General features: G+C 35.8%; 1 protein-coding gene across 1 annotated transcript in view; it reads right to left on the minus strand.

The window, feature by feature from the left end:
* Positions 1-2862: 2862 nt before the first annotated feature.
* The window catches only part of LOC144445698 (sodium- and chloride-dependent glycine transporter 2-like), a 40429-nt gene continuing 29918 nt past the window's right edge, over positions 2863-13373 (minus strand). The window contains exons 8-15 of the mRNA XM_078135342.1: positions 10751-10854; positions 10245-10369; positions 9261-9373; positions 7767-7898; positions 5963-6062; positions 5403-5503; positions 3600-3773; positions 2863-3136 (exon numbers count right to left, since the gene is read on the minus strand). Coding sequence (XP_077991468.1) covers positions 3014-3136; positions 3600-3773; positions 5403-5503; positions 5963-6062; positions 7767-7898; positions 9261-9373; positions 10245-10369; positions 10751-10854 — 972 coding nt within the window. The 3' untranslated portion in view covers positions 2863-3013. The remainder of the gene's footprint in view (positions 3137-3599; positions 3774-5402; positions 5504-5962; positions 6063-7766; positions 7899-9260; positions 9374-10244; positions 10370-10750; positions 10855-13373) is intronic.

Raw genomic sequence — 13373 nt, forward strand, 5'->3', positions numbered from 1 at the left:
CACAGTCTTCCTCAGTGATATCTTCCAATGTACGGTTGTACTGCTGTAAGGCCATGTTCTCCGTTTTATCATAGTAAGTGAACGGATACACTAAACGAAAATAAAGCAGTAAAAAAACAATAAAATAAGAGTTGAAACGGAATCAGAATTCCAAGTAAATATTATCGACTGCTTAGGTAAATGTAGCATGTACTCTAACCACATTTACAAACAAGTTTCTCCTAAACATTATGCATTTGTAGCTTTACATATACAGACAATATAATCACAGACAGACGGAAGGACGGACGGACGGACGGACGGACGGACAGGCAGACAGACAGATAGACAGACAGACAGACAGACAGGCAGGCAGGCAGAGACAGACAGACAGACAGACAGACAGACAGACAGACAGGTAGAAATGCAGATAGATAGATACGGACAGACGGACGAACGGATTGACGGACAGACAGACAGACAGACAGACAGACAGACAGACAGACAGACAGACAGACAGACACGCACACACACACACACACACACAGACAGACAGACACACAGACAGACAACTTCACATATAAGCCGACTAGAATAGTCAATATAAAATACGGAAGACAGAGACACTTACCTAAAGCCTGGATGGTATTAGCCGAGATCAGAACTGTTACCTGTATAGAGATAGGTATAATTGTATTATTAGAATCACGATACACCATGCATCGTCAAGTCTCATCTCATCTCATCACATCTCATCACATCTCATCACATCATATCATATCACATCACGTCACATCACATCACATCTTGCCAGACCCCACTCCACCCCACACCTCCCCCCATCCTCATCCCATCCCACATCAAACCACACCCCCACCCGCTGTCTCCACACCAGACCACATCTTAACAAAACATACCATACCACATTGTATGGTATCACACAGTGTGTTATATACATCACATCATTAGGATCGTACATAATAATATTATAATCGTATATTATCGTTGCGTGACTTCGATGTTTTATACTTGGACTAGAGGTGCGTGTCCTCATGACTTGCCCATCATGGTATGTATGCACACATAGATGTTTCAACTGTATACAATTTGATCATAAACAATCAACTCTAGACACTGGAAGTCGTATTTTAAAATGTAGTAGGCCGAGGTTCGAATTCCCAATATCGAACATATGCCCCATCGATTAACTTACAATAATATCAATGCAAAATACTAAATGCGAGAGTTGTAAGTTTGAGTCATAAACATTGTAAATTTGTAGGAAAAAAACACCCTTATTTTTGGATATAAATAAAATATCTCTATAACCGATTACAGTCAGTGACAGTGCAAGTACGAGTAATAATTATTGTACAGTTTACTTACCAAAACACCGATTAAAACACTTCTGAAGTCGTAACGTCTCATGATGTACATTTCACGGTACCAGGCATATGAAAGAAAGCTTAAAATAAAGACGACTTTTAGCAGCGATGAAGACACATCGTACTGCTGTAGACCGTCTCTCTTCTCGCTTGTTGCGTACCACGTACTCCAATGTTACCGCTATACATAATTAATGTTGGGTCTGAAGTCAGTGTATTGATTTTTCTCCCTTTCTTCAATTCTTTGTTTCGTAATTCAATTTTCAGCTGCTGTAACTTTATAAATTTCGTGGAAAGTTATCTCAATCAGACACTAATACCGGCCTGCAACTTTTCCAACCGTAAGTTAACACAATTTACAAAATCGTCGCTTTGATGAGAAGACATTTTTGTATCATTACTTGGCGATGCCAACTTTAAATCGATAACGGACCGCTTTCCATTGAAACTGAGATAGTTTCCTTTCTTTGATCATTATAGCAAACAAAAGGACAATCGATATATCTCTACAAGTTGGAGATTCTGGAAAACACGTACAGACTAGCAACCCAATGACGTCATTGCAGCGGACAGGTCCACCTGAGCTGCAAGTAACCTGAACGATTGGTCGTTGAGGGCGATCTCTTCAAGTTTAATGTTCGTGGAAATGATACGATGTGTGCACAAGCTGAATTTAGTACTCAACGCCTGAAACTCACTTTTCGTGGTCTAAGCCTGAAACTACTTAAACATGAAACACCAATAATACTGTTCTAGTATAATATTTTCGTCGGCGTATGTCTTAAATCATAGACCCTCGTTGGTGGAGGGTCTATGCCTCAAATGTAATAAAAACCATCCTTTGGCGTTGTTAGCCAAGTTGACGAAGGACCTCAAGTAATACTTTTTACTTTTTGAGGAAATTCTTGTGTTCAGAAGTCATTTTAAATATTCATTAAAAAAAAATATCACCATATATTTACATTGGTGGCGTTAAAGTGGTCTTGAATGCATCATATATTGTTTGTATCATTTTTGACAACTTCACAGACAGCTATTTTCAGACAGCTATTTGTCAATGGAATAGTACTCATGACAGCTATGAACTTTGACATGTATGATGAACACTGCGATGTGTTTGGTTGCACTATTGAGCAACGTTGTCAAATAAAGTGTCTTGGTGTATTGTTACTTCACAAGACAAGACAAGACAAGACAAGACAAGACAAGACAAGATAGTATATTATTAATTTATTTCACAACACTACACTACACAACACAACACAACACAACACAACACAAGTTAACACAACACTACACCACACTACACTACACTACACAACACTACACTACATTACATAACACTACACTACACTACACTACACTACACAATACTACACTACACAAAACTACACTACACTACACTACATTACATAACACTACACAACACTACACTACACTACACTACACTACAATACAATACAATACAATACAATACAATACAATACAATACAGCTTATCTAGTGTTCAATACACATTGCAAATATGTTTATTTCTTTATTTATGTATATACCCTCTTTATTGTCAACAAATAGAAAAGAATACACAAAATTCTACCAATACACGCATGCTTAGATTATACTATCAGAATCACCATTGTGTTCGGGTTTTTATTTTTCTATGGACAATAACTCCACTTCCTTCATGTTCAGCTTTCTAGCATACTTCCCAGTACGGTACTCGTCCAAAGCTGGACCCCAGTCGGCAGCGGGTCGTACCAGTGATCTGATTCGCTGTAATATTAAACGCGTATCACAATGTCAAAACCAATCTGAACAGTATACATAAAGAAATTCCAATAACCATAAGCTGATGAACATAATAAAGATCCAGAGGTACAATGTATACTTACCTGTACTTGTCTGCAATAAATGAATATAAAAATGGCTGTAATTTTATATATATATAATTACAGCCATTATATAATTACATTATATATATATATATACATATGGACGTTAACGAGCGCTTTTGTATTCATTTATTGTAGAAAACCTATCTGCATATCATTTTCCATTCATTTATATAAATATTCATAATAACCATTGTGCATTACACTCACTACTGCAGAGATAAGGAGCAAGTAACATTAAGAGCTTAAATTTTCAAATTTTTGTATTATATTTTGATTATTCCAGTAGTAAGGAAAACATACATACATACATACATTGGTTTCATATATTTTATTCATCTTACCTCTATGATTCCATCTCCCTTGCTATTAACGAAGTATTCGATAACCATCCAGAGAGGGATCATAATCAGAGAAGCGGCAGCACATAACCATCCGATGATTTCACCAGCAGGTGGGTACTGATATGTACCGTAGTAGACTGGTACATAGTTTGCATATGTCATGATGATGATGAACTGCAAAAGGGTGTCACATTAATTGATTATGCAAGGAAAGATTCACAATTAGAGAGAAGAGAAGAGAAGAGAAGAGAAGAGAAGAGAAGAGAAGAGAAGAGAAGAGAAGAGAAGAGAAGAGAGGAGAGGAGAGGAGAGGAGAGGAGAGGAGAGGAGAGGAGAAGAGAAGAGAAGAGAAGAGAAGAGAAGAGAAGAGAAGAGAAGAGACGAGACGAGACGAGAGGAGACGAGACGAGAGGAGAGGAGAGGAGAGGAGAGGAGAGGAGAGGAGAAGAGAAGAGAGGAGAAGAGAAGAGAAAAGGCAAACTATGGGTGATCATGACTTTGGCTGCTGTTAAAGGAATGCTGAATAATCTACATCAGCGTTTTTATACTTCAGGTTAATACATATAACTCTACTAATGATAAACTTATATTACAATTGAATAACAACATGACCAAAGTCACGATTTTCATACTGGTGACCCAGACGCTAGGATAAGAACCATGGATTATGGTCCTTAGCCCTGTCATCGGGACCTAAGAAGACAGAAAACATGTGCACAAGAAATCCAGGAATAAATTTCTGTGCCTCATAAAGCATGACTGTATTGAATGACGAAATTAGGAATATTTGTGATGCAACCCTATTAGGAATGGAACGAATGGCTTGGCCGCATAGACTGCAATAACGTCATCGATCCGAGCCTAACGTTCGAAATTATCGCTGGTCAACGTCTCCATAGACCATTTGATTAAAAGTTCCGTGTTCGATGACCAAATTAAAGTTTTAGTAGTTGAAAGTTTATTACAGCCTATTTCAAATTACCATTCACCAGCTCTGTTTGAAACAACAACAACAACAACGCAGAAACCAACTGCATATGCTACACTTTAAGATAACAAAGATTGAATTAATCTTGCGACATTTTGACTATAGATTTGATGACGTGCCACCATGCAGACATCAAATGCAGACGTCAAAAAATTAGCGACAGCGAATCTGTGTCTAGTTTCAGTACGTTTAAATGGCTTATTTCATTATAGAAAGAATATAGCAATAAAATACAATTTTATCCTCTTAATTTGGAGTATACAGTTTCTTATTGGATACTCTGTGGTTGTATAAAACACAGCTGGTGAACGACAACTAGAAACGGACTCTCAAAACCTTGTAATCACGATCAACATGTCGTGGAAAACTTACTCCCAACGTTTAATCTTTTGATTTTTTTTATATTTATGAAAAATCTGGCGGTCGTTCAATGAAACTATCGTGAAACTCACGAAATATAGGGATTAACATTTTGAACTACAGTATCTGACAGTTGTGCCAGGCTTGACTGAAACCAGTCCATGCATATCAGATGTGAACATTCCAGTGTACAATTTGAACACTTTGGTTATTTAACCTTGAAGGTCAAAGGTTTCCTGTGTATACGTTCTCAGACTTCGTGGCTCCTGCAGACATAGCTAAAGATTGTACTCTACGGTTCGTACACTAGCGTCCATGGAAAATACAAAGACCCCATACAATGCACATTATGCATTGGCCATCATCGAATGGATAACGTAATTATTCTTTAACATAATTGTGTACTGGAAGCAAACCTTAACACAACCTAACAAATGATGTACAGGCATACTCACCACTATAGAAAACGGTGTTGTAAATTGCCAGCAAATTCGCCACCAAATAGCCGGCCGTGATCCCAGCATCATGGCAATGTCATCGTAGAATGCATTAACTCCTGTAAAATAATGTTATGAGTTGTAGTATTCTATTGTACAAAACGTTCCGAAATCCTTACTTTTTGGAAATTCTTTGGAAACCTTTAGTCAAGTTTGTACATTCGCAAACGCACACACGCACGCACATATACATCTACATACCTACCTACCTACACACACACATGCATGCATACATACATACATACATACATACATACATACATACATACATACATACATACATACACACACACACACATACATACATACATACATACATACATGCATGCATGCATGCATGCATGCATGCATGCATACATTCATACATACATACATACATACATACATACATACATACATACATACATACATACATACATACATACATACATACATGCATACATGCGTATATACGTATGTGTCTGCCTGTCTGCCTTTGTGTATGTCTAGAACGTCTATGTGATATTTACAGTACATACCATATATCCAGGAGATGACAATACATTCAAATATGCCAACGATGAACAAAGAGATAACACCAGTGTACCAGTCTATCACAGTAAACAGGTACATTCCACCCTACGGGAAAGGACACGTGACATGATAACGTATTTATTTGTGTTTTATTTTAAGGGTTATTGTAAACCCATATGTACACCATGTAGTTTAACAACACTGTTTAGTTCGACTACAAGTCATTTAATTGTTGTTTTACAATGGCGAACGACTAGATTTGGAGATTGAATTGGCACTTTAAACTCCAGGAAAAACTGCGATTTCACGAACATATACTATTCACGTCAGAATATTTCTTGTGTTCTGCTTTCCTGGAAGCTCTTGTGGGGAAAAATGATATCATAGTTACTACAGTCTATATCCAGTAAAAGAAATTGTGGTAACTGATGCAATTTGCTGCAACCAAATCTTACAAGAAACCCTTAAAATTGCAGAACACATGTAAGGAAAGTGGGGCTTCTTTACAAGTGTACTAAAGGTAGAAATAAGTCTGACTGGACTTTTCCTTTAAGTTGATAGCAGTAATCAATACAAGTGTACTAAAGACAGAAATAAGTCTGACTGGACTTTTCCTTTAAGTTGATAGCAGTAATCAATACAAGTGTACTAAAGGCAGAAATAAGTCTGACTGCACTTTTCCTTTAAGTTGATAGCAGTAATCAATACAAGTGTACTAAAGACAGAAATAAGCCTGACTTGATTTTTCCTTTAAGTTGATAGCAGTAATCAATACAAGTGTACTAAAGACAGAAATAAGTCTGACTGGACTTTTCCTTTAAGTTGATTGCAGTAATCACCACAAGTGTACTAAAGGCAGAAATAAGTATGACTGGACTTTTCCTTTAAGTTGATAGCAGTAATCAATACAAGTGTACTGAAGGTAGAAATACGTCTGACTGGACTTTTCCTTTAAGTTGATAGCAGTAATCAATATAAGTGTACTAAAGGTAGAAATAAGTCTGACTGGACTTTTCCTTTATTGAGTTGATAGCAGTAATCAATACAAGAGTACTACTAAAGTCAGAAATAAGTCTGACTGGACTTTTTTTAAAGTTGATAGCAATAATCAATTCAAACTAAAGGCAGAAATAAGTGAATGGAGTTTTCCTTTAAGTTGATAGCAGTAATCAATATAAGTGTACTAAAGGTAGAAATAAGTCTGACTGGACTTTTCCTTTACGTTCATAGCAATAATCAATACAAGTGTACTACTAACGTCAGAAATAAGTCTGACTGGACTTTTCATTTAAGTTGATAGCAATAATCAATTCAAACTAAAGGCAGAAATAAGTTAATGGAGTTTTCCTTTAAGTTGATAGCAGTAATCAATATAAGTGTACTAAAGGCAGACATAAGTCTGACTGGACTTTTCCTTTAAGTTCATAGCAATAATCAATACAAGTGTACTGAAGGCAGACATAAGTCTGACTGGACTTTTCCTTTAAGTTGACAGCAGTAATCAATACAAGTGTACTAAAGGCAGAAATAAGTCTGACTGGACTTTTCCTTTAAGTTGAGAGCAGTAATCAACACAAGTGTACTAAAGGCAGAAATAAGTCTGACTGTACTTTTCCTTTAAGTTGATAGCAGTAATCAACACAAGTGTACTAAAGGCAGAAATAAGTCTGACTTGCCTTTTTTTTAAAGGACATACGAATGTCTTTATTAGTTCTTACTTCTTGCCAGTCTGGTTATATACTAGAGCAGAGTTAAAACCCGTTTTCGAGCTGAAAAGACATACCAAATAATATGTAATTTTATTCTTACCCGTGTCACAAATGGTAAACCAAGTAAGAACTGAGCAATGCAAAACCCCAGAATAAAGAACGTCTTTCGTTTTCTCAATAACCTTGGGAACGTATCTATGATAGCACTGCATACACCTTCAACTGTAACAAACTGAAAAATAATGGTAAAAAATGGTAAACATTAATCAACAATTTTGTGTTTTGAAAATATTTCGAATTAAGAGGTTTTTTTACTGTACGTTCAGGGAAGATGGTGTGCAGACGACACGATGACTACTTGTAAAATGGACGAAATACCACGACTATGTGTCGACGTCAGGAAGGACCCTAAAGCAGTGCCCGACCTTTTTATTGACAATATTAAACTTTGACGGGTGACTGAATATAGATATTTAGGTACATATATCATATTGCTAGCAAACGCACTCATAGCACAGTATATATTTAGGAGTAGAGAGAGACACAACCGAAATGTTGTGGTAGAAACTGAAATGGTGTGGTATGTTCGTGTATGTCCTCCTTACGAGAAATGTGTTACAGCTCAAATGACGTGGGCTTGGTGTTTCACTCATGCAATATGACATTTTTTACACACCCTCAGACAACTTCTAATGCAAAAGAAACATTTACTATGTACAAAGGTGTACAATGGGGATGTAGAAGTAGTCAAGTTGAAATGTTGATTATCAGTTAGAAAATAAACAATTGCTGCCATTAAAATCATCAAGTCCATGTGTAATGCTTTTCTTTACAAGCCTGTTTTTACTGCACTGTGAAAGATTAGCAATGCTTATCACTGTTCAATGTGATTGGGCAAAGGATCCTGCTATATTTATTGTGTCTGTTATTGTTAGACTAGAGTTGAAATATGTCTATTTTTGTGTCAAAAACGAAATGGTATAATAAAAAAACTTGCGGTGTTGTATTGCGTTGTAGTTGCTAATTTAACATCAAATGTTGGAGTCGTTTGTCTTGGTCTTATTAACAATTTGTTTCAATTAAACATCAGGGAGCGAAAGATTATACTGTGATCAATAGAGAAACGAGCTGCTAGTAGGTATTTTTTAGCACAGTTTGCGACAGACTAAGAGATACAGTTGGTCGAACATTGCTGTACATGTATTATGAAAGTACTATACATTGTGCGTGTGCGTGCTTGCTTGACGTAAACCTTTGCATTGAAACAGTAGACATGAAAAGCGATTACAATGTACTTATGTTTACTTGGTTTGTTTACAAACCACTTCCTGTACGTACAATAACAAACTTTTACATATTGAAAGAACAATTTTTTTTGCTATCGCTTATGGGTTACGAACACTGACTTCGACAATGTTGTATCACCATTAATTCCCATTCGTCATCCACATGACTACTTTAATCTTCCTAACGTCTTTCAACTTGATATGTATGCACGTTTTGATGACGCACTACACAAAACACGATGACGTCGTTGTTTTCTAGTTCTCGTAAGCTCTGCTATTAAGTCTCTTCAAACATGCATAGACTTTACCTGACTATCAAGTCCTATCGTAAATAACATGAAGAAGAACAGTATGGCCCACAGTGGAGATAAGGGAATACGGGCTAACGCCTCCGGATACATAATGAACGCCAAACCAGGACCTGCAAGGAGAAATGTGAATGATCAACACGATGAAGGTGTCATGCCATAGCAATATCGTCCTTAACTACAAAGGTACAGAGTTTACTGTCTACAGAGTAACGACCATCTTGATATATAATTTGGAAGACAGAATACAATAGTTACTTATCACTTTCTATTTACTGATTAGTTTTTTTTTCAATTCACATGGTACAAAAAGGCGAACTCACGTAGATATAGAGACATATTAAATAAATGCTAGTGACATACAGTCATAGACTCTTTAGAGAAAAAGATATCTACCTACAATGCATATCACTAACTAATCATTCAAACTTTAAAATGCATAGATATGTACGTATGTAGGTAAATAGGTATGTAGGTATACATGAAGATTGACACATGCATACAGGGCAAGGAAGCATTCAATCATTCATTCATTCGTTCATTCGTTCATTCATTCATTCATTCATTCGGTACATACATACATACATACATACATACATACATACATACATACATACATACATGCATACATACATACAACATACATACATACATACATACATACATACATACATACATATACATACATACATACATACATACATACAATTCTTTATTTACTTTGAGCAATTTCTGCTCATCAGTTACCGAACTAGAAAAACAAAAATCGTCACAAAGAAAATACATACATACATACATACATACATACATACATACATACATACATACATACATACATACATACATACATACATACAGACAGACAGGCGTGTGTGCGTGCGTACGTACGTGCGTGCGTACGTACGTACGTGTGTGTATGTGTTTAATATTGCCTGTGGAAAATTTTGCGAGAAAATACAAGAAAAATATAAGAAAACGTCTTACCAGACTTGACAACATCTTGAATTGGGAGGTTAAGATCATGTGACATAAATCCTACAACGGAAAAGATAGCCAGACCTCCAAAAATGCTTGTTCCACAGTTTACCAATGGTGCCATAATAGCATCTCTGTAAGCATTTAAACAAGTTCTGTTGAAAGCACATTTTTAAATGTGGATAGGTTGATTCCAAATCAGGTGTTGATACAGTACATTCACACAAATTCCGTATGGTGGCGGTAGTGGAAAATAACTTACTCTAAATGTGATGGCAGTGGTGGAATCAAGTCATTATCATTGATTCTGGGACTAGTGTCATTTTCCATTTTAACGCAATTAATGATTTAAACCAAACTATTTGAACAGGGGGGTGTTATGTTATAGAGAATGGGAATTGAGGGAGGGACACTTTTAGTACGATGGGATCAGGGGGGGGGGGTTACATTTTACGTAACAGACAAGGTATGATTCCACCGCCCCTTTGAAATTGTTGAACGCTTGCTTAAAATACCTTAGTACATTGTGATGGAATCGATTATAGCTAGCCATAGTAAGGATTCCACCCCAAGCTGGTCCAAGAGAGTAGAAGACTTGTGTGAAAGCATCACCCCAGACCTGAAATAAAATCAAATTAAAAAATAATGAGATACGAACTGAGAAATAGTCGTCATATTTGTAGTATGCCTAAAAATAATTGTTTGGTTCCGGTTACCCGAACCCATCTAGTTTTTCACTGCCGACCCTTAACTTTTTTTTATGTACTCGAAAAAGAATAAAATCGCGAAAATTGGGAAGTCTCTTGAGAAATAGAGGATGTGGAAGCTGATATGAACTTAAAAAGACAATATAAAACTATTCTTCCAATCTGTACAGGATGTACATCTTATATAGTGCGGGGGCATATGGCAGATTTTTTTGGTTTCGTGTGAAATTCATGTTAATTTTTGCCAACATATCTCATTGTGTTCCCCATCATCTGAGCAATTAAAAAATATATGTTGGCAATTTTTATTTCAATATTAAGGGTAATTTTTGCTGCAATTTCATAAATGATGTAAAATCATGGTTTTTCTGTATATTGATGGCAAATTAGAATATGTGAACTGTACGATTGCTTTATATATGTATACATGTACTTATGGGCATCCTGTAGACTATAAACCTGTAGACAGTTGTATAATTTTGCATTTGAATCACAATATTATAAATTCTGGCTTCTTTATTTGCATATCATTTGCATATTATGTATGATGCTTCCGGCTTATTTGATTTCCTGTATTGTTTGATGTTGATTATTGCTATTCTTTCAAAAATGTACGCCAACCATGAATTATTTCAGTTACTATGACAACTCTGGTTGGTTTTTATCTTTTAAAGCACTTGCAAGTCCACACCTTGACTATGCTTCCCCAGTGTCTTCCCCACAATTATATGAGTAGGGATATTGCATTTTTGGATAAAGTGCAGTGTCGGTTCACCAGGATGATTCCGCAGCTTGGTGGCTTGAATTATGAGGACAGTTACGCATATTGAAACTGACAACTAGATGAATTAGAGCTGATTTGCTTGAAGTGTATAAACTTTTCCATTACATATTCTCCTTGATCCAGTTGTATTTTTCAAAGTATCTACTTCGACAACAAGGGGATTGAAATGATTTGAAGACAGATCCAGATTGGATATACCAAAATATTTTTTCAGTCGAAATATTGTAAACATTTGGAAGTTTACCAGAAAGGGTTATTGTTATTACTACACCAATTAAATCATTGTAATTACTTAGTAATTATTTTAATCCAGATTGGACATACGAAAATATTTTTCCAGTCAATATGTCGTAGACATTTGGAACAGTTTATCAGAAAGGGTTATTGTGACTACATCAATTAATCATTTTAAAGTGTGTATTGATAACACCTCAGAACAGTAAGGGGTCTATAAAAGCATCAATGGCTTCCTTCCCCATGTACATTCATGGGTACATGCATCGTAAAAAAAAAAGGCATTCATTTATTGCATAGAACGACCCTTGCCAAATGATATGTCCTTTTGACCAATTTCGGCATATTGGTGTGACTTGTTATCAAGTGTACATACACACGTTAAAAATATTCCTTTTCAGATCTGGCATCTGGTTTTAATACGTATCTACACATGTAGTATTGAATCCTGGACAGGTACATTCTACACAGGATATAGAGTCCAAGTTTAGGTCTACACAAAATTTGAAATTTTATCTCTCAATATTAGAATACAAGTTACATAAATTGGACCTCTTGCAAATATTAGATAGAAAAGAAACATCACTCAGTAAAACACATTTAGAAACCTTTAGAATGTTTTACCCCCACTTTTGACCAATTTGACCAATTACTTTCTAGAGCAATGGAAAAAGTCAATATGGCAGCTACTTTAGAACGTTTTTGTTATTTGTTCTGTTCAGTTCTCCCTCTACGTTCTGTAGAAATATAATATTAAAAAGTAAATGAGTCGTTGTTAAAGGCATTTCACGAGTGCTTATTAATTTCCAACTTTGCAATGGTGTCAAAATGAGATAGACTTAGACATCAAGTTGGCATGTGACTACTTATTCCCAGCAATGAAGGTTATTTGTGTATGAGAATTACCAAAAGATGTAGAAGGGCACATTCCTTGTTGCTTACGTTGAGGATTTGAATGTCACATTTTCTTTGAGTACTAAAACACGTGGAATGATAGCTAACAATGCAATAAAGTTTGATTTAAGATACTATTTTCTGGTGGGTTGGTGGTTTGGGTTGGGTGGTACATTAGAATATGTCTCTGCTGTTACGTTCAACCTTTATTCATGACTGACCAAGAGGAATGTCGTTGCGTAATCGAATGTAAGAGTGCCTTCACGCTGAATAACTAAACTAAATATGAATATATTCATATTTTTCCTTTGAAATATTATAAAAAGATATTCTTCAGATACTGAATTTATCATCTTTATTTTATACTACATTGTATTTTGTTCTGTTTTATTTTCGAATTTCGATGAAATAACGTAATCAAATGTAACAGCGGAGAACACGTCTATTCATGTTGTTCCTTTGAATTGACATGTAACGACGACTAAACAGCTATACTAGTAGAAACGTAGACAGTGCCGT

This window comes from Glandiceps talaboti, chromosome 14, assembly GCF_964340395.1.
Source record: "Glandiceps talaboti chromosome 14, keGlaTala1.1, whole genome shotgun sequence".
In the NCBI taxonomy this organism is placed as follows: Eukaryota; Metazoa; Hemichordata; class Enteropneusta; family Spengelidae; genus Glandiceps; species Glandiceps talaboti.